This window comes from Pleurodeles waltl, chromosome 3_1 (assembly GCF_031143425.1).
Source record: "Pleurodeles waltl isolate 20211129_DDA chromosome 3_1, aPleWal1.hap1.20221129, whole genome shotgun sequence".
Classification (NCBI taxonomy): domain Eukaryota; kingdom Metazoa; phylum Chordata; class Amphibia; order Caudata; family Salamandridae; genus Pleurodeles; species Pleurodeles waltl.
In genome coordinates, this window is record NC_090440.1 from 978,407,678 (window position 1) to 978,425,468 (window position 17,791).

The following is a 17,791-nucleotide window of genomic DNA, read 5'->3' on the forward strand; positions in this document are numbered from 1 at the left end:
ACCCGACTCCGGAGTGTTTGGTGGTGCAAGCCTCATGTTCTTCGCGTACAGCTCCCGGGTCCTTTCCTGGGGTCCCGTCAGACAGAGAATCCAAGAAAATGGAACAGTCCGCAAAGAAAACTTTCTCTTCATGTAGTATGGCCCTAAAGTCGACAAAGGCAACCTGTGTCTTGGGCAAGTACATCTAGGCCCTAATGGAGGAGGCCAAGACTGCACAGACTCGGTTGTCACAGGATGTTCTGAGTCTTTTGGCTGATGCACAGGTGGCGGCGACTCAGGTCATCCAGTCAGGGCTAAACACATCTGATTCGGTGGCCAGGGCAATGGGCACATCCATAGTGACCAGAAGACAGCCCTGGTTAAGGTCGTCGGGATTCTTTTCCGATGTACAATCTACCCTCCTAGACTTACCTTTTGATGGAGACAAACTCTTCGGAACAAAAGCTGACTCTGCCTTGGAACGGTTCAAGGAAAGTAGGGCTACCGCAAGATCCTTGGGCTTACAAGCTTCCACCTCTACTCCTTTAAGATCATTTAGGAGGTTCAGGGGGTTTGGGCGTGGCTCTTCCTTTCGGGGGAGATTCCAGTCAGCAGGCCAGCAACCTAATACTGCTCACCCCTATAGATCATATAGGGGGGGCGGGGTAGAGTTCGTATGAGAGGGGCCACCCAGCAGCGCACTGCCTCTTCCTCCGGAGGGGTGCAGCAGGGAAAGCAGCCTTAGTCCTCCATCAATCCCTTCACATGCATCTCCTGTAGGGCGAAGGTTGTTGCGTTTTCTCCATATGTGGGAGTCAATAACATCGGACTCCTGGGTCATCGAAGGGCAAATGCCCTTGCCTTTTGGGAGTTTCCTCCTGCCATCCCTCCCCGTCCATCCTTCTGTACGGAAGACCATCTCTTTTTGTTACAACAGGAGGTTATAGTCCTTTTATCAAAAGGTGCAGTGGAGTTGGTTCCAGAGCACGGGAGGGGTCAGGGTTGTTATTCGAGATATTTCCTGATCCCCAAGAAGGATGGTCGTTTGAGACCAATCCTGGACCTGAAGATTTTGAATTGGTTCCTCAAACAGGAGAAATTCAAAATGCTGACCCTGGCGCAGGTACTTTTGGTGTTGAATGAAGGCGATTGGATGGTGTCTGTCGACTTGCAGGATGCTTATATTCATATCCCTATACTCAAGTCGCACAGGAAGTATCTCCGGTTTGTGGTGGGATCACAACACTGTCAGTTTGCGGTCCTTCCGTTTGGTCTTACTTCAGCACCTTCGAGTCTTCACAGAGGTGATGGCGGTGGTTGCAGCAGAACTCAGGAGGAGGGGGATAGCAATATTCCCTTACTTGGATGATTGGTTGATCAAAGCCAAGTCTCCGGAGCTCGTGCTGCACCATCTGCAGATGACAACCCAGTTGTTGTTCGATCTGGGCTTTTCTGTGAACGTGCCAAATCTCACCTAGAGCCCTCTCAACGCCTCCTGTTCGTAGGGGCAGTACTGGACACAACATAGTCTGGCCATTCCTCCGCCTCAGCAAATTCAGGACATTCAGGTATTGATTCCAATGTTTCAGAATGGTGCGGTCGTTTCAGTCCTCAAGGTCCATCATCTGCTCGGTCTGTTTGCTTCTTGCATTCTGTTGGTCACTCATGCACGCTGGCACATAAGGGCTCTTCAGTGGTGCCTCCGCAGGCAGTGGTTTCAACACAGAGGGGATCTCGAGGAGTCGATAAAGATCTCCAGAGACACTGCAGCGGATCTACGATGGTGGGCTACGGGCGGCAACCTTTCCCAAGGACAGCCATTTTCGCTACCTCCTCCATTGGCCACAGTGATAACGGATGCTTCCACTCTAGGGTGGGTAGCTCATCTGGGGGACCTGGAGATCAAAGGTCATTGGTCTCCAGTGGAACAGATGTTTCCCTTCGCGGTCGGTCTGTCCAGGTCCTGAATGACAACACTACCGCAATGTGGTATATAAACAAACAGGGAGGAGTGGGGTCGTACCTTCTCTGCAGAGAAGCTCTGCGACTCTGGTCCTGGGCACAGGACCATCGGATTTGCTTAGTGGCAAACCATTTGACCGGGGTTTTGAACGTACGTGCGGACAGTCTGTCGGCTCATCTCGACCGATCACGAGTGGCGTCTTCATCCAGACCTGGTCCTTTACATCTTACAGGTGTGGGGATATCCACCGATAGACCTGTTTGCCACTCAAGAGAACCCGCACTGCCGGTCGTTCTGCAGCCTCCAGTATCCAATGCAAGGAGCGCTGAGAGATGCGTTTCAGAGGTCCTGGTCCCGCCAGTTGCTTTACGCATTTCCCTCCCATACCCTTGATCCCTCGGGTACTGAGGAAGATTCGCCGCGACCGGGCCCAAGTTATCTTGGTAGCTCCGGATTGGCCAAGAAGGGTATGGTACTCAGATCTTCTCCAACTCTCTCTGTGCCCCCCGCTCCATCTCCCTTACAGGGCAGACCTCCTCTCGCAGTCTACACTCCCACCTACAGAGCCTGCACCTTCATGCCTGGAGATTGAACAGGGCAATCTGAGTTCCTTTTCTCTCCTGCCAGAAGTGGTGGACATTATTTTATCGGCCAGGCGACACTCCACCAAATCTATCTATGCTAGCAGGTTGGCTAAATTTGTGACTTGGTGTCGAGAGAGGCAAATTGATCCCTTACGTGCCCACTTATGGGACATTTTGTCATTTGCGCTATCCTTGGCGCGGAGGGGTTGTGCAGGTGCGACTGTTAAGGGGTACTTGTCGCCACTGTCAGCCTTTCTGTGTCTACCTGACCAACCAGTCTTGAGGTTCATTAAGGGTCTAACAGGTTCCCTCCCACTCCATTTATTATGCCTCAGTGGGCCTTGAACTTAGTGCTAACATTTCTGATGGGTTCACAGTTTGAACCAATGCATTCATGTCCCTTAAGGTTATTAGTTTTAAAAACTGTTTTTCTAGTTGCCAATACATCAGCTAGGAGGGTAAGTGAGCTCCAGGCACTTTGTGTGAAGCCCCAGTACACTTCCTTTTATGAGGGCAAGGTGGTGTTGAGGACCAAGGCAGCTTTCTTACCGAAGTAAGGACAGTCCATTACACTTTCCTCCTTCTATCCTCCGCCTCATCCGTCAAAAGAGGAGGAGAGAATACACCGACTAGATCCGAGAAGAGCATTGAGCTTCTTCGTCGACAGGACGAGAGAGTTCAGACTGGAAGATCAGCTCTTCGTCGGTTATTTGGGAAAGAGGAAAGGCAAGGCGGTCCACAAGAGAACAATATCCAGGTGGGTCATTCTTTGCATCAAATTGTGTTATTCTCGGAGAAGAAGGAACCTCCTGTTGGGATAAGAGCCCATTCCACCAGGGCTAAGTCTGCTTCTTCAGCCTTGGCTAGAGGTGTTCCTGTGGTTGACATCTGTAAGGCCGCAACTTGGGCATCCCTCCACGCTTTTGGTAAGCATTATTGTTTGGATTCTAAAGTCAGGAGGGATGGCCATTTTGCACGGTACGTGCTGCAGGATTTCTTGTTTTGACCATCCAGGCACCCACCTCCGAGTGCGGTACTGCTTTGGGACTCTATTCATTAGGTGAGGAATCCACAGGTAGTTGTATCCATTGGAAGAAAAAGTTACTTACCTTCGGTAACGCCTTTTCTGGCGGATACACTAACTACCTGTAGGTTCCTCACGGTCCCACCCGCCTCCTGGTTGCCTCAGTGGTCTTATCCGGTGGCCCTTTGGGGTTTTTCGATCCCCCGTCGGGGCCTGGTCGGTCCGACCACGTGTCTCTTCAAGGCTAATGGAACGGACCCCATTCCGCTTCTGCCCCAAATGTCACAACAAGTGTCCTTATACAGATCAGCACCTGGTCTGTAACTTGTGTTTGTCTCCAGAACACAACGAAGATACTTGTGAAGCCTCTCGAGCGTTTCGGTCGAGGAAGACATTAAGAGACCGAAGAGCGAGAAGACTGCAGATGGCGTCGGCGCCAACAGGACAAAGACACTTGGAGGAGGAAGAAGAAACCTTCTCCATCGAGGAGTCGGACTCGGACTAGGTCGATCCCGAACAGACGCCTAAAACCGTGAGTGAGACGTCGACACACAAAACTCACGAGAAGACCGCAAAAGCCCAGGGGACGCCACCGCCAGCAGGCCATGGCTTAACCCGAAAAATAGGTGACAGATCATTGGCACCGAAAAAGGGCACGCATGTGTCGAAGACATCCGACTCTGGTCGAGATACTGGCACACAGCAAACTCGACCCCGAGACAGCGGGTCCGAGCAAGTTCGGCACCAAGAGGGCGGCACCGAAACGAGTCGGCACTGAGAGACTGGGACGCCGAAAATAAAAAAAAAGTGTTGTCGGAGCCGAAAAAGACTGCCGAAAAGGTTTCCATTGCGAAACATCCGGCCTCGGAACCGAAATCAGGTTCCTACACAGAGGAACAGGGACTGTCCTCACAAATGCAAGACATAAGTTCGGACAAGAACTAGAGTCAATGGAGCCAGACTCAGAGAAGGCTCCACATCCAAAAGGACACAGGTAAGATAAGTACTCTTCCCCCAATTAGGATGAAAAGAAGACTTGCCTTTCAAGAAAAAGACAAGCAGCCACAGGCAAAGGTGGCAAGAGAAATAACACCACCACCATCTCCACCACGCTCAACGCACACATCACCGGTAAGCCACTCCACCACTGATGCAGTCCCCAACTCATACTGGAATGAGTCAGGATGATCCCGACGCTTGGGATCTTTATGATGCGCCAGTGTCAGATAACAGCCCAGACTGTTACCCAGCGATACCGTCGCCACCTTAGGACAGTACACCCTACACACAGGTGGTGTCAAGAGCAGCGCCATTTCATAATGTCACCCTGCATGCAGAGCCTATTGAGGATGACTTTTTATTTAACACACTATCCTCCACTCATAGCCAATACCAAAGCCTCCCTATGCTACAGGGAATGCTGAAACACTCCAAACAGGTGTTTCAGGAGCCTGTGAAGGGCAAGGCCATAACTCCAAGGGTGGAGAAAAAATACAAACCACTGCCAACAGACCCAGTATATATCACGCAGCAATTAACACCAGACTCTGTGGTAGTAGGGGCAGCTCGCAAGAGAGCAAACTCTCACACCTCGGTAGACGCACCACCTCCAGACAAGGAGAGTCGCAAGTTCGACGCTGTGGGGAAAAGGGTTGCAGCACAAGCGGCTAACCAATGGCGCATTGCCAACTCACAGGCACTGCTGGCAAGATATGATAGGGCTCATTGGGACGAAATGCAACATTTCATTGAACACTTACCCAAAGAGTTCCAGAAAAGGGCACAACAGGTGGTGGAGGAACGACAGAGTATCTCGAACAATCAGATATGGTCAGCAATGGATGCAGCAGATACAGCTACTAGGACAGTAAATACAGCAGTAACCATAAGGAGACATGCATGGCTGCGTACGTCAGGATTCAAGCCGGAAATACAACAAGCCGTGCTGAATATGCCTTTTAACGGACAGCAGTTGTTTGGGCCGGAGGTGGACACTGCTATCGAAAAACTTAAAAAGGACACTGATACGGCCAAAGCCATGGGCGCACTCTACTCCCCACAGAGCAGAGGCACATTTCGCAAAACGCAGTTTAGAGGGGGGTTTCGAGGACAAACTACAGAAACCACTACCTCACAAACAAGGCCCACTTATCAGAGTCAATATCAGCAGGGAAGTTTTTGGGGACAATATAGAGGGGGACAATTCCAAAAGAGTAGAGGGAAGTTCCAAAGTCCCAAAACTCCTCAAAACAAGCAGTGACTTACACGTCACAAATCCCCAACACATGACGCCTGTGGGGGGGAGACTGACCAAGTTTTACAAACATTGGGAGGAAATAACAACAGACACTTGGGTCCTAGCAATTATCCAGCATGGTTATTGCATAGAATTTCTCAAATTCCCTCCAAACGTCCCACCGAAAACACACAATATGTCAAAACAACACATGGACCTTCTAGGACTAGAGGTCCAAGCGTTGCTACAAAAAGAAGCAATAGAATTAGTACCAATTCATCAGAAAGGAACAGGAGTTTACTCTCTGTACTTTCTCATACCCAAAAAGGACAAAACTCTAAGACCTATATTAGATCTCAGAACGTTAAATACCTACATCAAATCAGATCACTTTCACATGGTGACATTACAGGATGTAATCCCACTTCTCAAACAACAAGACTACATGACAACACTAGACCTAAAGGATGCATATTTCCATATACCGATACATCCTTCACACAGAAAGTACTTAAGGTTTGTATTCCAAGGGGTACATTACCAATTCAAGGTGTTGCCATTCGGAATAACAACTGCGCCAAGAGTTTTTACAAAATGCCTGGCAGTAGTGGCCGCACATATCAGAAGGCAACAAATACTTGTGTTCCCGTACCTAGACGATTGGTTAATCAAAACCAACACGCTAGAATGGTGTTCACAACACACAAAGTACGTCATAGAAACCCTACACAAACTAGGTTTCTCAATCAACTACACAAAGTCACACCTTCAGCCGTGTCAAACACAGCAATACTTGGGGGCGACAATCAACACAGCAAAAGGGATTGCCACTCCAAGTCCACAAAGGGTACAGGCATTTCACAATGTAATACAGGCCATGTATCCAAGACAAAAGATACAAGTCAAAATGGTGATGAAACTCCTAGGCATGATGTCCTCATGCATAGCCATTGTCCCAAACGCAAGGCTGCACATGCGGCCCTTACAACAGTGCCTAGCATCACAATGGTCACAGGCACAGGGTCAACTTCTAGATCTAGTGTTGATAGACCGCCAAACATACACCTCGCTTCAATGGTGGAACAATATGAATTTAAACCAAGGGCGGCCTTTCCAAGACCCAGTGCCTCAATACGTAATAACGACAGATGCCTCCATGATAGGGTGGGGAGCACACCTCAATCAACACAGCATCCAGGGACAATGGGACACTCAGCAAAGACAGTTTCACATAAATCACTTAGAACTACTGGCAGTATTTCTAGCGTTAAAGGCATTTCAACCCATAATAAGCCACAAGCTCATTCTTGTCAAAACAGACAACATGACAACGATGTATTACCTAAACAAACAGGGAGGAACACACTCAACACAGTTTTGTCTCCTGGCACAGAGAATATGGCATTGGGCGATTCACAAGCACATTCGCCTAATAGCTCAGTTCATTCCAGGAATTCAGAACCAGTTAGCAGACAATCTCTCTCGGGATCACCAACAGATCCACGAATGGGAGATTCACCCCAAATACTAAACACTTACTTCCAAAGTTGGGGAACACCACAAATAGACCTATTTGCAACAAAAGAAAACGCAAAATGCCGAAACTTCGCATCCAGGTACCCACAAGATCAGTCTCAGGGCAATGCGTTATGGATGAGTTGGTCAGGGATATTTGCATACGCTTTTCCCCCTCTCCCACTCCTTCCATATCTGGTAAACAAATTGAGTCAAAACAAACTCAAACTCATACTAATAGCACCAACTTGGGCAAGACAACCTTGGTACACAACCCTACTAGACCTCTCAGGAGTGCCTCATGTCAAACTACCAAATAGACCAGATCTGTTAACTCAACACAAACAACAGATCAGACACCCAAATCCAGCATCGCTGAATCTAGCAATTTGGCTCCTGAAGTCTTAGAATTCGGACACTTAGACCTTACACAGGAATGTATGGAAGTCATAAAACAAGCTAGGAAACCAACCACTAGACACTGCTATGCAAATAAGTGGAAAAGATTTGTTTATTATTGCCATATTAATCAAATTCAACCCTTACACGCATCTGCCAAAGACATCGTAAGCTACTTACTACATTTGCAAAAGTCAGAGCTAGCTTTTTCATCCATTAAGATACATTTTACCGCAATTTCAGCTTATCTGCAAATTACGCACTCAACTTCACTATTTAGGATACCAGTCATAAAAGCGTTTATGGAAGGCCTAAAGAGAATTATACCACCAAGAACACCACCAGTTCCTTCGTGGAACCTCAACATTGTCTTAACACGACTCATGGGTCCACCTTTTGAACCCATGTGAAATGCAATACTTAACATGGAAAGTTGCATTTCTAATTGCCATCACATCTCTAAGAAGGGTAAGTGAGATACAAGCATTTACCGTACAAGAACCATTTATTCAGATACACAAGCATAAAGTAGTTTTATGAACAAATCCTAAATTCTTACCAAAAGTCATATCACCGTTCCACTTGAATCAAACGGTGGAACTACCAGTGTTCTTCCCAGAGCTAGATTCTGTAGCTGAAAGAGCACTACATACATTAGACATCAAAAGAGCATTAATGTACTACATTGACAGAACAAAACAAATTCGGAAAACAAAACAATTATTTCTTGCTTTCCAAAAACCTCATGCAGGAAATCCAATTTCCAAACAAGGCATTGCTAGATGGATAGTTAAATGCATTCAAACCTGTTATCGCAAAGCAAAAAGACAACTGCCTATTACACCAAAGGCACACTCAACTAGAAAGAAAGGTGCTACTATGGCCTTTCTAGGAAACATTCCAATGACTGAAATATGTAAGGCTGCCACATGGCCTACGCCTCATACGTTTACCAAGCACTACTGCGTGGATGTGTTAACAGCACAACAAGCCACAGTAGGCCAAGCAGTACTACGAACTTTGTTTCAAACAACATCAACTCCGACAGGCTGAACCACCGCTTTTGGGGAGATAACTGCTTACTAGTCTATGCAAAGCATGTGTATCTGCAGCTACACATGCCATAGAACGGAAAATGTCACTTACCCAGTGTACATCTGTTGGTGGCATTGGACGCTGCAGATTCACATGCGCCCACCCACCTCCCCGGGAGCCTGTAGCCGTTTCGAAGTTGATCTTGAACATTTGTAAATTTGTAAATATATCACCTTAAATTACATTATGTGCATACATATTTACTCCATTGCATGGGCACTATTACTATAATACACAACTCCTACCTCACCCTCTGCGGGGAAAACAATCTAAGATGGAGTCGACGCCCATGCGCAATGGAGCCGAAAGGGGAGGAGTCCCTCGATCTCGTGCCTCGAAAAGACTTCTTCGAAGAAAAACAACTTGTAACACTCCGAGCCCAACACTAGATGGCAAGATGTGCAAAGCATGTGAATCTGCAGCGTCTAATGCCACAAACAGATGTGCACTGGGTAAGTGACATTTTCCATATATATATATATATATATATATATATATATATATATATATATATATATATATATATATATATATATATATATATATAGTTTTTTAGTTATGTATATAGTATTATGGAGTTCATTTCAAATATGTATTGTTGGTAGTCACCTGTTTGCGTCAAAGGCACGTAAAAAATGGTGAAAACTGACATCAGCACGCCGGCGAGGACCTCTTATTGCCTGGATGACGTCAAGACAGCGTCGCGTGGGAGTCGGGCAGTTGTGACGTCCTCGGCGACGTGCAGAGCAAGAAGAAACTTTCCGTCGGATGTTGGCGCATGGGGAAAATTCATTAGGTGAATAATCCACAAGTAGCTAATGTATCCACCAGCAAAGGCGTTACCGAAGGTAAGTAACTTGTTAGTTTACTGCTCTGGGACGCATGCCTCTGGCAAATGTTTGTTTTCTTTCTGCAAGCACTGACTGTTCCCATGTTTCTTTAAAGAGTGAAGACATCAACGGGCGTGTGGTGGAGGACATGGAGGCTGCTTCCCAGGCCAACCAGCGGCGGATGAACGCTGACCCTCTAGAGGTTATGTTACTGAACATGGGGTACCGGATCACAGGACTAAGCAGCGGAGGGCCTGGGGCTTCGGACGATGAAGACAGCTCTGAGGGGCAAGTGCAGTGCCGACCGAGCTAGAACCCAACATACAACCCATCGAGCCGGTGGGAGTATTGTAGTCTGCTGCTTCCTATAAGCTCTGGATGGGCAGGCAGTGGCAGGAGATCGCACTGCCTCATGCTATGCACAGTTAGTCAAGGTGGCCAGGAGTCCAGGTGGGCAGCAACAGCATCAGAAGGGAAATGCCTATCACCTCACTCGCCTCCTACACCATTTGGGGGGCCCTTTTTGTACTCTTGTAGCTGAACCCTTTCCCAAGCACTACAGAACCAAAAGGAAAGGCAGCACAGATAACTTGCTTAAACTCACTAATGGATCCATTGGTCTGTGCAGCACAGTGGCAAGCTGTTTACTACGGAGAGCAAGATGGCGTCCTTTCTGTATGGGTAATAGTACAGTTAAACTGTAATATAAAGAGGAGTGAAGTGTGATTACAGAGCATAACATACAGTTCTAGCCATCTTCCAAAATGTTGTAGTTGTTTATTGGCACCATTCACAGCTCCTGGAAGAGACCTTGAGGGGCCAAGGATATGTGGACAGGTTCAATCTCTACTCTGTCTTTCCACCTGTTCCAGTCACTCCTAGTCTTCTATGGATTTGCTGTAGTGCATTAGCAAAGTTTCAGCGCCTGTGAAATCTGAGATCAAAACTCTTTTAGGCCTTAAATCATCTCTGGCATTTTGCTGTAGACTTTTTATTGTGGCATGCCCTATGAGGGTCATGCTGTTTTCAGAGGGAGTGAAGGTAGCTTGAGGTCTTTACAGCCTCAGTCATATTGCTAGCAAAAAATTATCGATTTATCAAAACCATGCGTTGACATTCTGAATTAAAGCTTCCAGCGAGGGATTTCTGTACCTTTCTACTCTTGTCTGGCTTAACTCCTTATGCCTTTTCCTCTTCCGTCTAGTTTTAATCCTCCTGCTTTTTCTTATGTCTTTGTCTCCATGCTGCCTTCGTATGCTTATACGTCTATTTTGTTTCTCTCGCCCTCATTCCTTTCCTCAGTTTCTCATCCTCTTGCATATCTCACTTTCCTGTTGTCCATTGCTCCTTTCTTTTGTCATTCCTCATTCCTCACATTTATTCTGGCTTCTTTCCTTACTCCTCTTATCAGGTTCTTATCCTTTCTTGTCTGTCCTTCACTGTTTTCTCATACTTTCCTAAATCCTTTCTTGCTTCCTCCCTGCTCATTCCTTTTTTCAGTTTTTCTCTCTTCCCTGTTCTTCTTTTCTCTTGCAGTTACTCCCTCCTCTTGTTTATTACTCTCTTCTCTTATCCATTCACCTGCCTCTTGTGTATTATTCTCTCTTCTGGCCTTAGACCCCTATTGCTGACTTGCTGCAGTTAGATTCCGGTAGGAGCACTGGAAAGGATATGCGAGACCTCCTATGATATATTCTGGTTGGAGAGATTCATCTTGGTACATTTTTCATCTGATTACAACCTCCATTTTTTACACTGGAGAGTGTAGGCCCTTTCCAGTTCACCCACCTGCTCTGCGTTTTCAAGACTTGCTTATGATGAGTCTGTGAGGAGCATGGTGGACTTTGTTTCCCTGGTAACACCATCACTTTACACAGGTTTTTCTTGGTAGCCTGCCTCCCTTTGAGAGACTCCTGATCACTATTGGTTGCCTTTTAATTTGAGATGTTTTATCTTGTAGCTCTCTTTTCGATGGTGCCAAGCAAAATTAGACATTGTGATGAAAGCCAAAGCACCAGTTTTCCAGACTGGGTTGAGATACTCAGAAGCTTGAGAAGCTTTGCTTTGATATTTGGTCAAGAAGCAGAATGAGTGGAGTTAGATCAGATACAGTGTGCTTTAGCTTCTCGTTTTGGGGACACACTCCCACTTACAGGTCCTTGAGATGCACTGGCTTAGGATCCATAGAAGGTGTTCAGCTGTGGTGTTCTACATTTTTCAATGTATATACTCATTTGCTACTGTCTGTCTGTTAACACCACCTCCCAGATCGTTGTCTGCTCTCAGAATATAAGGGCTAAATTGTTCCTAACATGGCCTTCCTAGATCTTGCTGTACTTTAAGTGTTCTCTACTATGTCTTCTCTGAGACAGCCGAATGCTGTGATTGCCAATGTTGGGGTGCAGGGATATGTGTAGGGGTTCCCTGCTTTGCTTGGTGTGCTTTGAGTTTGAATCCATTTAGTTTTGGAACTCCAATTCATGTCTTCCTCCATTTTGTAAGACTCATTGAAATTCTAGCTGCAAGAGAATATGGGCCACATAGATGTTGAGCTTAAGTGGGTATGAGGAAAACTGGTTGATTTCCTCATCAAGGCCCCAGGTTTGCAGTCAAAGTACCCCTGAGTTCCTACCTTGGATACCTACTTAAACACTGTGAGATACTTTCCAGAACTTGGTACCATCATTTGCCAGTATTGCTTAATGTGCAGCTGAATCTGGCATGAAGTGATATGCAGCCACCAGGTGTAGCATGGCTATAGAAAAGACAATGCCTCAAACGTAAAACACAACTCTTCGCCTCTCCCAGCCAGAAAAGGCTTGCTTTTCATCAGGCCTTTTCCGAGCAGTAGTGGAATATGAAAGCCAGTGGCAACACAGAGTATGACTCTCTGACCCTTTTTCTGCTTTCTGCAAGAAAAATGGGTTTATTGGGGAGTCAGGAGTTTTCACTATAGGGCAGTTCATCGCTATTCACCCCAAAGGGGTCAGCGAAGATGTGGCACCCAAATAGGCTGTGCTGCAAGTTAGACCTAGATGTATGTGTCTAAGCCTGCAGATTGAAAGCCATAGACTTAAGAAGACGTTTGTCTTGGGTTGCTGCAAGTGTGTGTATAATGCTGTGTGCAAGCCTTGTGAAGAGGGAGTCCTTAGCTGTAGAATTTCATTGGTGAATACTGCCATTCAGTGCTGTCCAATTAACAAGGCTTTCACGTTTCTTGATCTTCAGAAGCTGAACAATACAGTTAAACCACCTTCCACAAAGCCTTCTTGTGAGTGCATTGGGAAACTCTGTGCCACTGCTGGGTGATACAAATGCAGGACTTGGGCTTTGGAAACTGTAGCTGTGTAGCAGCCACAGTTGTGCTTTGTGACTGTAGGATTCAAAGTCATGTTTACTTATGATGGGTAATGGGTAAAAGATGATGAACAATGAGCATAAGGTAACCGCAAGGTGGTTCATTTTCTAAAGAGGTTGTTGTGATAGTGTAAGCTGGGAGGGCATTCTTCACTTCAGAGTGATTAGTGACTAGGCCACTGTGAGGCTGGCACCATCCGGCTGCAGCATATGACATCAAATTGTGTGGTAGCCGTTTAGGATTTTTTTGTTTTCCGACTTGTACCTGCTATTCTCCAAACTGACAGTTCGTGTAGATGTCTTTCAAGAGCATCTTCCTCAGATTGACTTTGTGTGTATGTCTTCCCCTAGGGCAGATGGGTGGTGCAGTCCTGTCTGCTCTCTGTAGCTCTGCTGCGCGTTCTTCAACAGAGTGTTAACATATATTTTTTCCAGCATACTCCCCCACGGTTGGTGGGTGTTCTCTTGGAGAGAGGATTAACTGAAAAGTATTTGGTGTAAAGTGTTTAGTATATTTTCGATGCAAATCGGGAAAGCACTGTCCTGCAAAAATTGGGTGAGAATAAAAATGCATAAAAATATTTTAAACCGTTTTTGATTGCTTTCATTTATGTTGGAATCAGCAGTAAGGACCACAGGAAGAAATGGCCATTGGTGGAAATCTTTGTGTATAACGTGAGGAGCATGTGTTCTGGTTTGGTCTTAAAAGCATCTTCTCCTTCCCCTGATCCCCCATCCCGCCTTTGGTTGCTTTCATGAATGCTTTGAAGTGAAACTGTAACTGATAAGGATACAACGCCTCAATCTCAAATTACTTAACAGAAGTTGTCATATTTTATATTTTTTTCTTGAATCCATAATTGTAATGGACAATCTGATAGAGACTTCTAGTTGCAGATTCCTTACCTTAGAATTTCCCCCAGGCGTCAGACTGAATCCGGAGATTTTTCTCCGAGCAATACCCTTGCACGTTGGTAGGTGGCGTTGGTCTACTCCGCAGGCGTCGTTGGCGTCGTAGTTTCCGTGATGACGTCGGGAGTAGTACATAGACGCCGCCTCAATGCAGTGATGTTAGTTCTTTTCGTTCTGCGCCACTCGCTGATCCGGAGAGCTATCCTGGTCTCTTGTTGACCGACTTTGACCCTTGCGTCGAGGATGTCACCGAAGACTAGTTTCAAGCCGTGCGAGGACTGTCACTGCATGATGTTGGTGACGGATCCGCATCAGGTTTGTTTGTGGTGCCTGTAGCGCGACCACAACCCAAAGTCGTGCTCTGATTGCCGGGCTATGCACCCGAAGGCCTTTGGGGAGTGTTCTCCCAAGCTCATGGTGGCCCGGCACTCGACTCCATGTAGGTCCTGGTCTCCGCTTGAGAGGAAGGTCTTGAGACTGTTCGGCGAGCCACCAACATTCATCTTCCTCCAAATCTTCGGGCACAGGTAAGAAGTCGTCGAAGCAGTCCCTTCGACTTCGCCCCGGCGTTCGGCTGATGCGACGTGGGAGGAGCGTCGACGCTCAAGGCCTCTGTCCTTTATCCCTGATGACTCGAGTCAGAGCGGTGTCGGCCACCTCTGTCCTCGATGGCGGCCTACTCACCCCAGGTCGGATTTGGACACTTTTTGCTATGGGTATGAATTCGGGGAAGGATTGGATGGGTCCCTGGACCCTTATGAATACCGGGATGACCCATCTTTGAACTGGGCACAGGAATTGGGGGAGGCCCGTGGACTGGAAACTTCTCCAGATGCTGGCATGCTGTCTCCTCCTACTGTGGCTACGGCAGAGGGAGCAACTTATGCTGTGGTGGTCAGTAAGGCGGCTGAGGTCCTTGGTCTTGAGCTACCTACTGTAGAGGTCAGGTCCAATCTCCTGACGGAGGTGCTTCAACCAGGGGTGTCCACATCTGAGCCTCTTTTGCCCTTCATTGAAGCCCTCACCGATGTCCTTTTGAGTACTTGGTCCAAACCCAACATAGGGGCTCCTGTGAATAGGACTATCGCACGCCGCCATCGGCCCGCCCCGAACGACCCTAAATTCCTGTCCAACACCCCCCGCTTGAGAGTCTTGTCATCAAGGCTTCCTCTTCCTCAGGCCTGTTCCGTTCCGCACCCCCAGATAGGGAATCAAAAAGGCTTGAACAATTTGAGAAGATGTTTTTTCCTCCAGTCTTTCGCTGCGGTCCGTGAACACCGCATTCCTTTTGGGTCGCTATACCCACTCACTGTGGGATATGGTTGCGAACGACTCTCTGGGCAGATCGGTTGCTATGATGGTGGCCTTGAGACACCACACCTGGTTTCATACTTTTGGTTTTTGGGGGATGTCCAACAGTCTCTCATGGACATGCCCTTTGATGGCTTCCGTCTCTTTGAAGACCAGGCGGACTCTGCCTTGGAGAGATTCAAGGATTTCCGGGCTACAGCTCGGTCCCTTGGTCTTTCCGCTGCCTCTCGCCCCCAGCAGTCCGCTTTTCACTCCTTTTGTGCCCGTGGAAGCGGCTCCCTGTGACGATCCCCACCGTGCCACCCATGCTGTTTACCCACTGCATGGCTGGGGATGGGGAATCTCACGTGGATGTGGGACAGGGAACTAGAGGTCTGCCCAATCCACCCCTGCCTTCGCTGCAGCTTCCAAACCCTCCTAGTCAGTCTCCTCACTCTGATCCAGTTGGCGGCAGGATTCGCCATCACCTGCCCCGCTGGGAATCCATCACTAAGGACAGTTGGTTTTTGCAGATAGTTCGAAAGGGCTATTCCCTCCCTTTCGAATCTGTCCCACCGGTCATGCCTCCATCACTCAGCCAACGTCCGGAGGATCATTTGGCACTTCTCCGCCAGGACGTCGCAGCTCTCTTGGCCAAGGGAGCTATAGAGAAGGTCCCTGTGCCAGAAGTAGGCCGTGTTTGCTATTCCCGCTACTTTCTGGTGACGAAAAAGGACAAGGGCTTATGTCCTATCCTAGATCCTCGGGACCTCAACTACCTCCTCAAGAAGGACAAATTGAAAATGCTCACCCTGGCTCAGGTTCTGTCTGCCCAGGAGACTGGATGGTAGCGTTGGACTTGCAGGACGCTTATTTCCACATCCCCATCCTGCCTGCCCACAGACATTACCTACGATTCGTGGTAGGGCACAAGCACTATCAGTTTACCGTGATCCCCTTCGGCCTTACCAGGGCCCCTCGGGTGTTCACGATAGTGATGGCGGGGGTTGCAGCTCAACTGCACAGGTTAGGGTTGTCAGTCTTTCTCTACCTCAAGGACTGGCTGTTGAAGGCAGACTCGCCCCAGAAAGTCATCTCCCACCTTCAGACTACAGAGAGCCTCCTGCATACACTGGGGTTCACTATCTACGTGCCGAAGTCACACCAGACTCCTGCTCAGACACTCCCTTTCATCGGAGCTGTTCTGGACACAGTGCAGTTTCAGGCCTATCCTCCCGAAAAGCGAGTCCAAGATATTCAGGCCATTATTCTGATCTTTTAGCCTCTGTCTTGGGTTTCGGTGAGACTGACTCTGAGGTTGCTGGGCCTCATGGCCTCCTCCATCCTGCTAGTGACACATGCCAGATGGCATATGTAGGCTTTGCAGTGGGACTTGAAGTTCCAGTGGGCGCAGCATCAGGGGAGTCTCTCTGACATGGTCCAGATCTCGGAGGGGACTGCAAAGGTCCTGCAGTGGTGGCTTTAGAATCCGCATTGGGTCCATGGCAGATCCCTCTTCCTTCACCAACCAGATCTATCTATAGTGACAGATGCGTTGCTTCTGGGTTGGGGCAGCCACATGGTAGAGGGGAGATCAGAGGCCTCTGGGCTCCATATCAACCTTCTGGAGCTCCGGGCGATCAGGCTTCCATTGAAAGAATTTCTTCCCTGTCTCAAAAGGAAAGTAGTGCAGGTGTCCACGGACAATACTACCGCCAAGTGGCACTGCAACAAACAGGGCGGAGTAGGGTCCTGGACCCTTTGTCAGGAGGCACTACCCTGGTGGTTCAACATCTGGCTGGTTCTCTCAATGCCAGAGATGACAAACTCAGCTGTCTATGCACAGCTGATCACGAATGGCATCTCCATCTGGAAGTGGCGCAAGGTCTCTTTAAGCAATGTGGAGAGCCTTAGTTAGATCTGTTCGCCTCCGCAGAGAACTAGCAATGTCAGCTGTTTTGCACGTTGGAGTTTCCAAGGCGGCACTCGCTCGGAGACGCTTTTCGTCTCGAGTGGAACTCCAGCCTCCTTAATACCTCCCCCTATATAACTTCTGCCCAGAGTTCTCAAGAAGATCAGGAACAACCGGGCCCAAGTCATCTTGGTGGCTCCGGACTGAGCACGGAGAGTATGGTATCCAGAGCTATTGAGTATGGCCAGCGATCCTCCACTCAATCTGCCTCTGCGGGCGGAACTTCTGTCACAGCAGCAGGGGACAGTTCTCCACCCGAACCTGTCCAATCTCTGCCTTCATATGTGGAGATTGAGCGGCGACAGTTGACGACTTTTGATCTTCCACCCGATGTCTGTGATGTTATCTTGGCAGCCAGGTGTCCCTCCACCAAAACAGTATATGCCTGTCGGCATAAATTTGTGGCATGGTGCACCAGCAAATCTGTTGATCCCCTCTCTGCCCCTCTATCGGAGGTTCTTTTATTTCATTCTTTCTTTGGCCCAGCAGGGCTTTGCTTTGGGCACCATTAAAGGGTATTTATCTGCCATTTCGGACTTTCTTAGGTTGCCTGATCAGCCCTCACTCTTTAAATCTCCTATTGTGAGTAGATTCCTAAAAGGTCTGACCCACTTATTTCCTCCCACTCCATTTAT

At 47.9% G+C, this 17,791-nt stretch overlaps 1 protein-coding gene across 8 annotated transcripts in view; it reads left to right on the plus strand.

The window, feature by feature from the left end:
* The window catches only part of WDTC1 (WD and tetratricopeptide repeats 1), a 499,786-nt gene extending 486,216 nt beyond the window's left edge, over positions 1-13,570 (plus strand). For all 8 annotated transcript variants that reach the window (XM_069224084.1, XM_069224088.1, XM_069224081.1 and 5 more), the window contains one exon: positions 9,741-13,570. In XM_069224084.1, coding sequence (XP_069080185.1) covers positions 9,741-9,938 — 198 coding nt within the window. In that variant the 3' untranslated portion in view covers positions 9,939-13,570. The remainder of the gene's footprint in view (positions 1-9,740) is intronic.
* Positions 13,571-17,791: the final 4,221 nt, after the last annotated feature.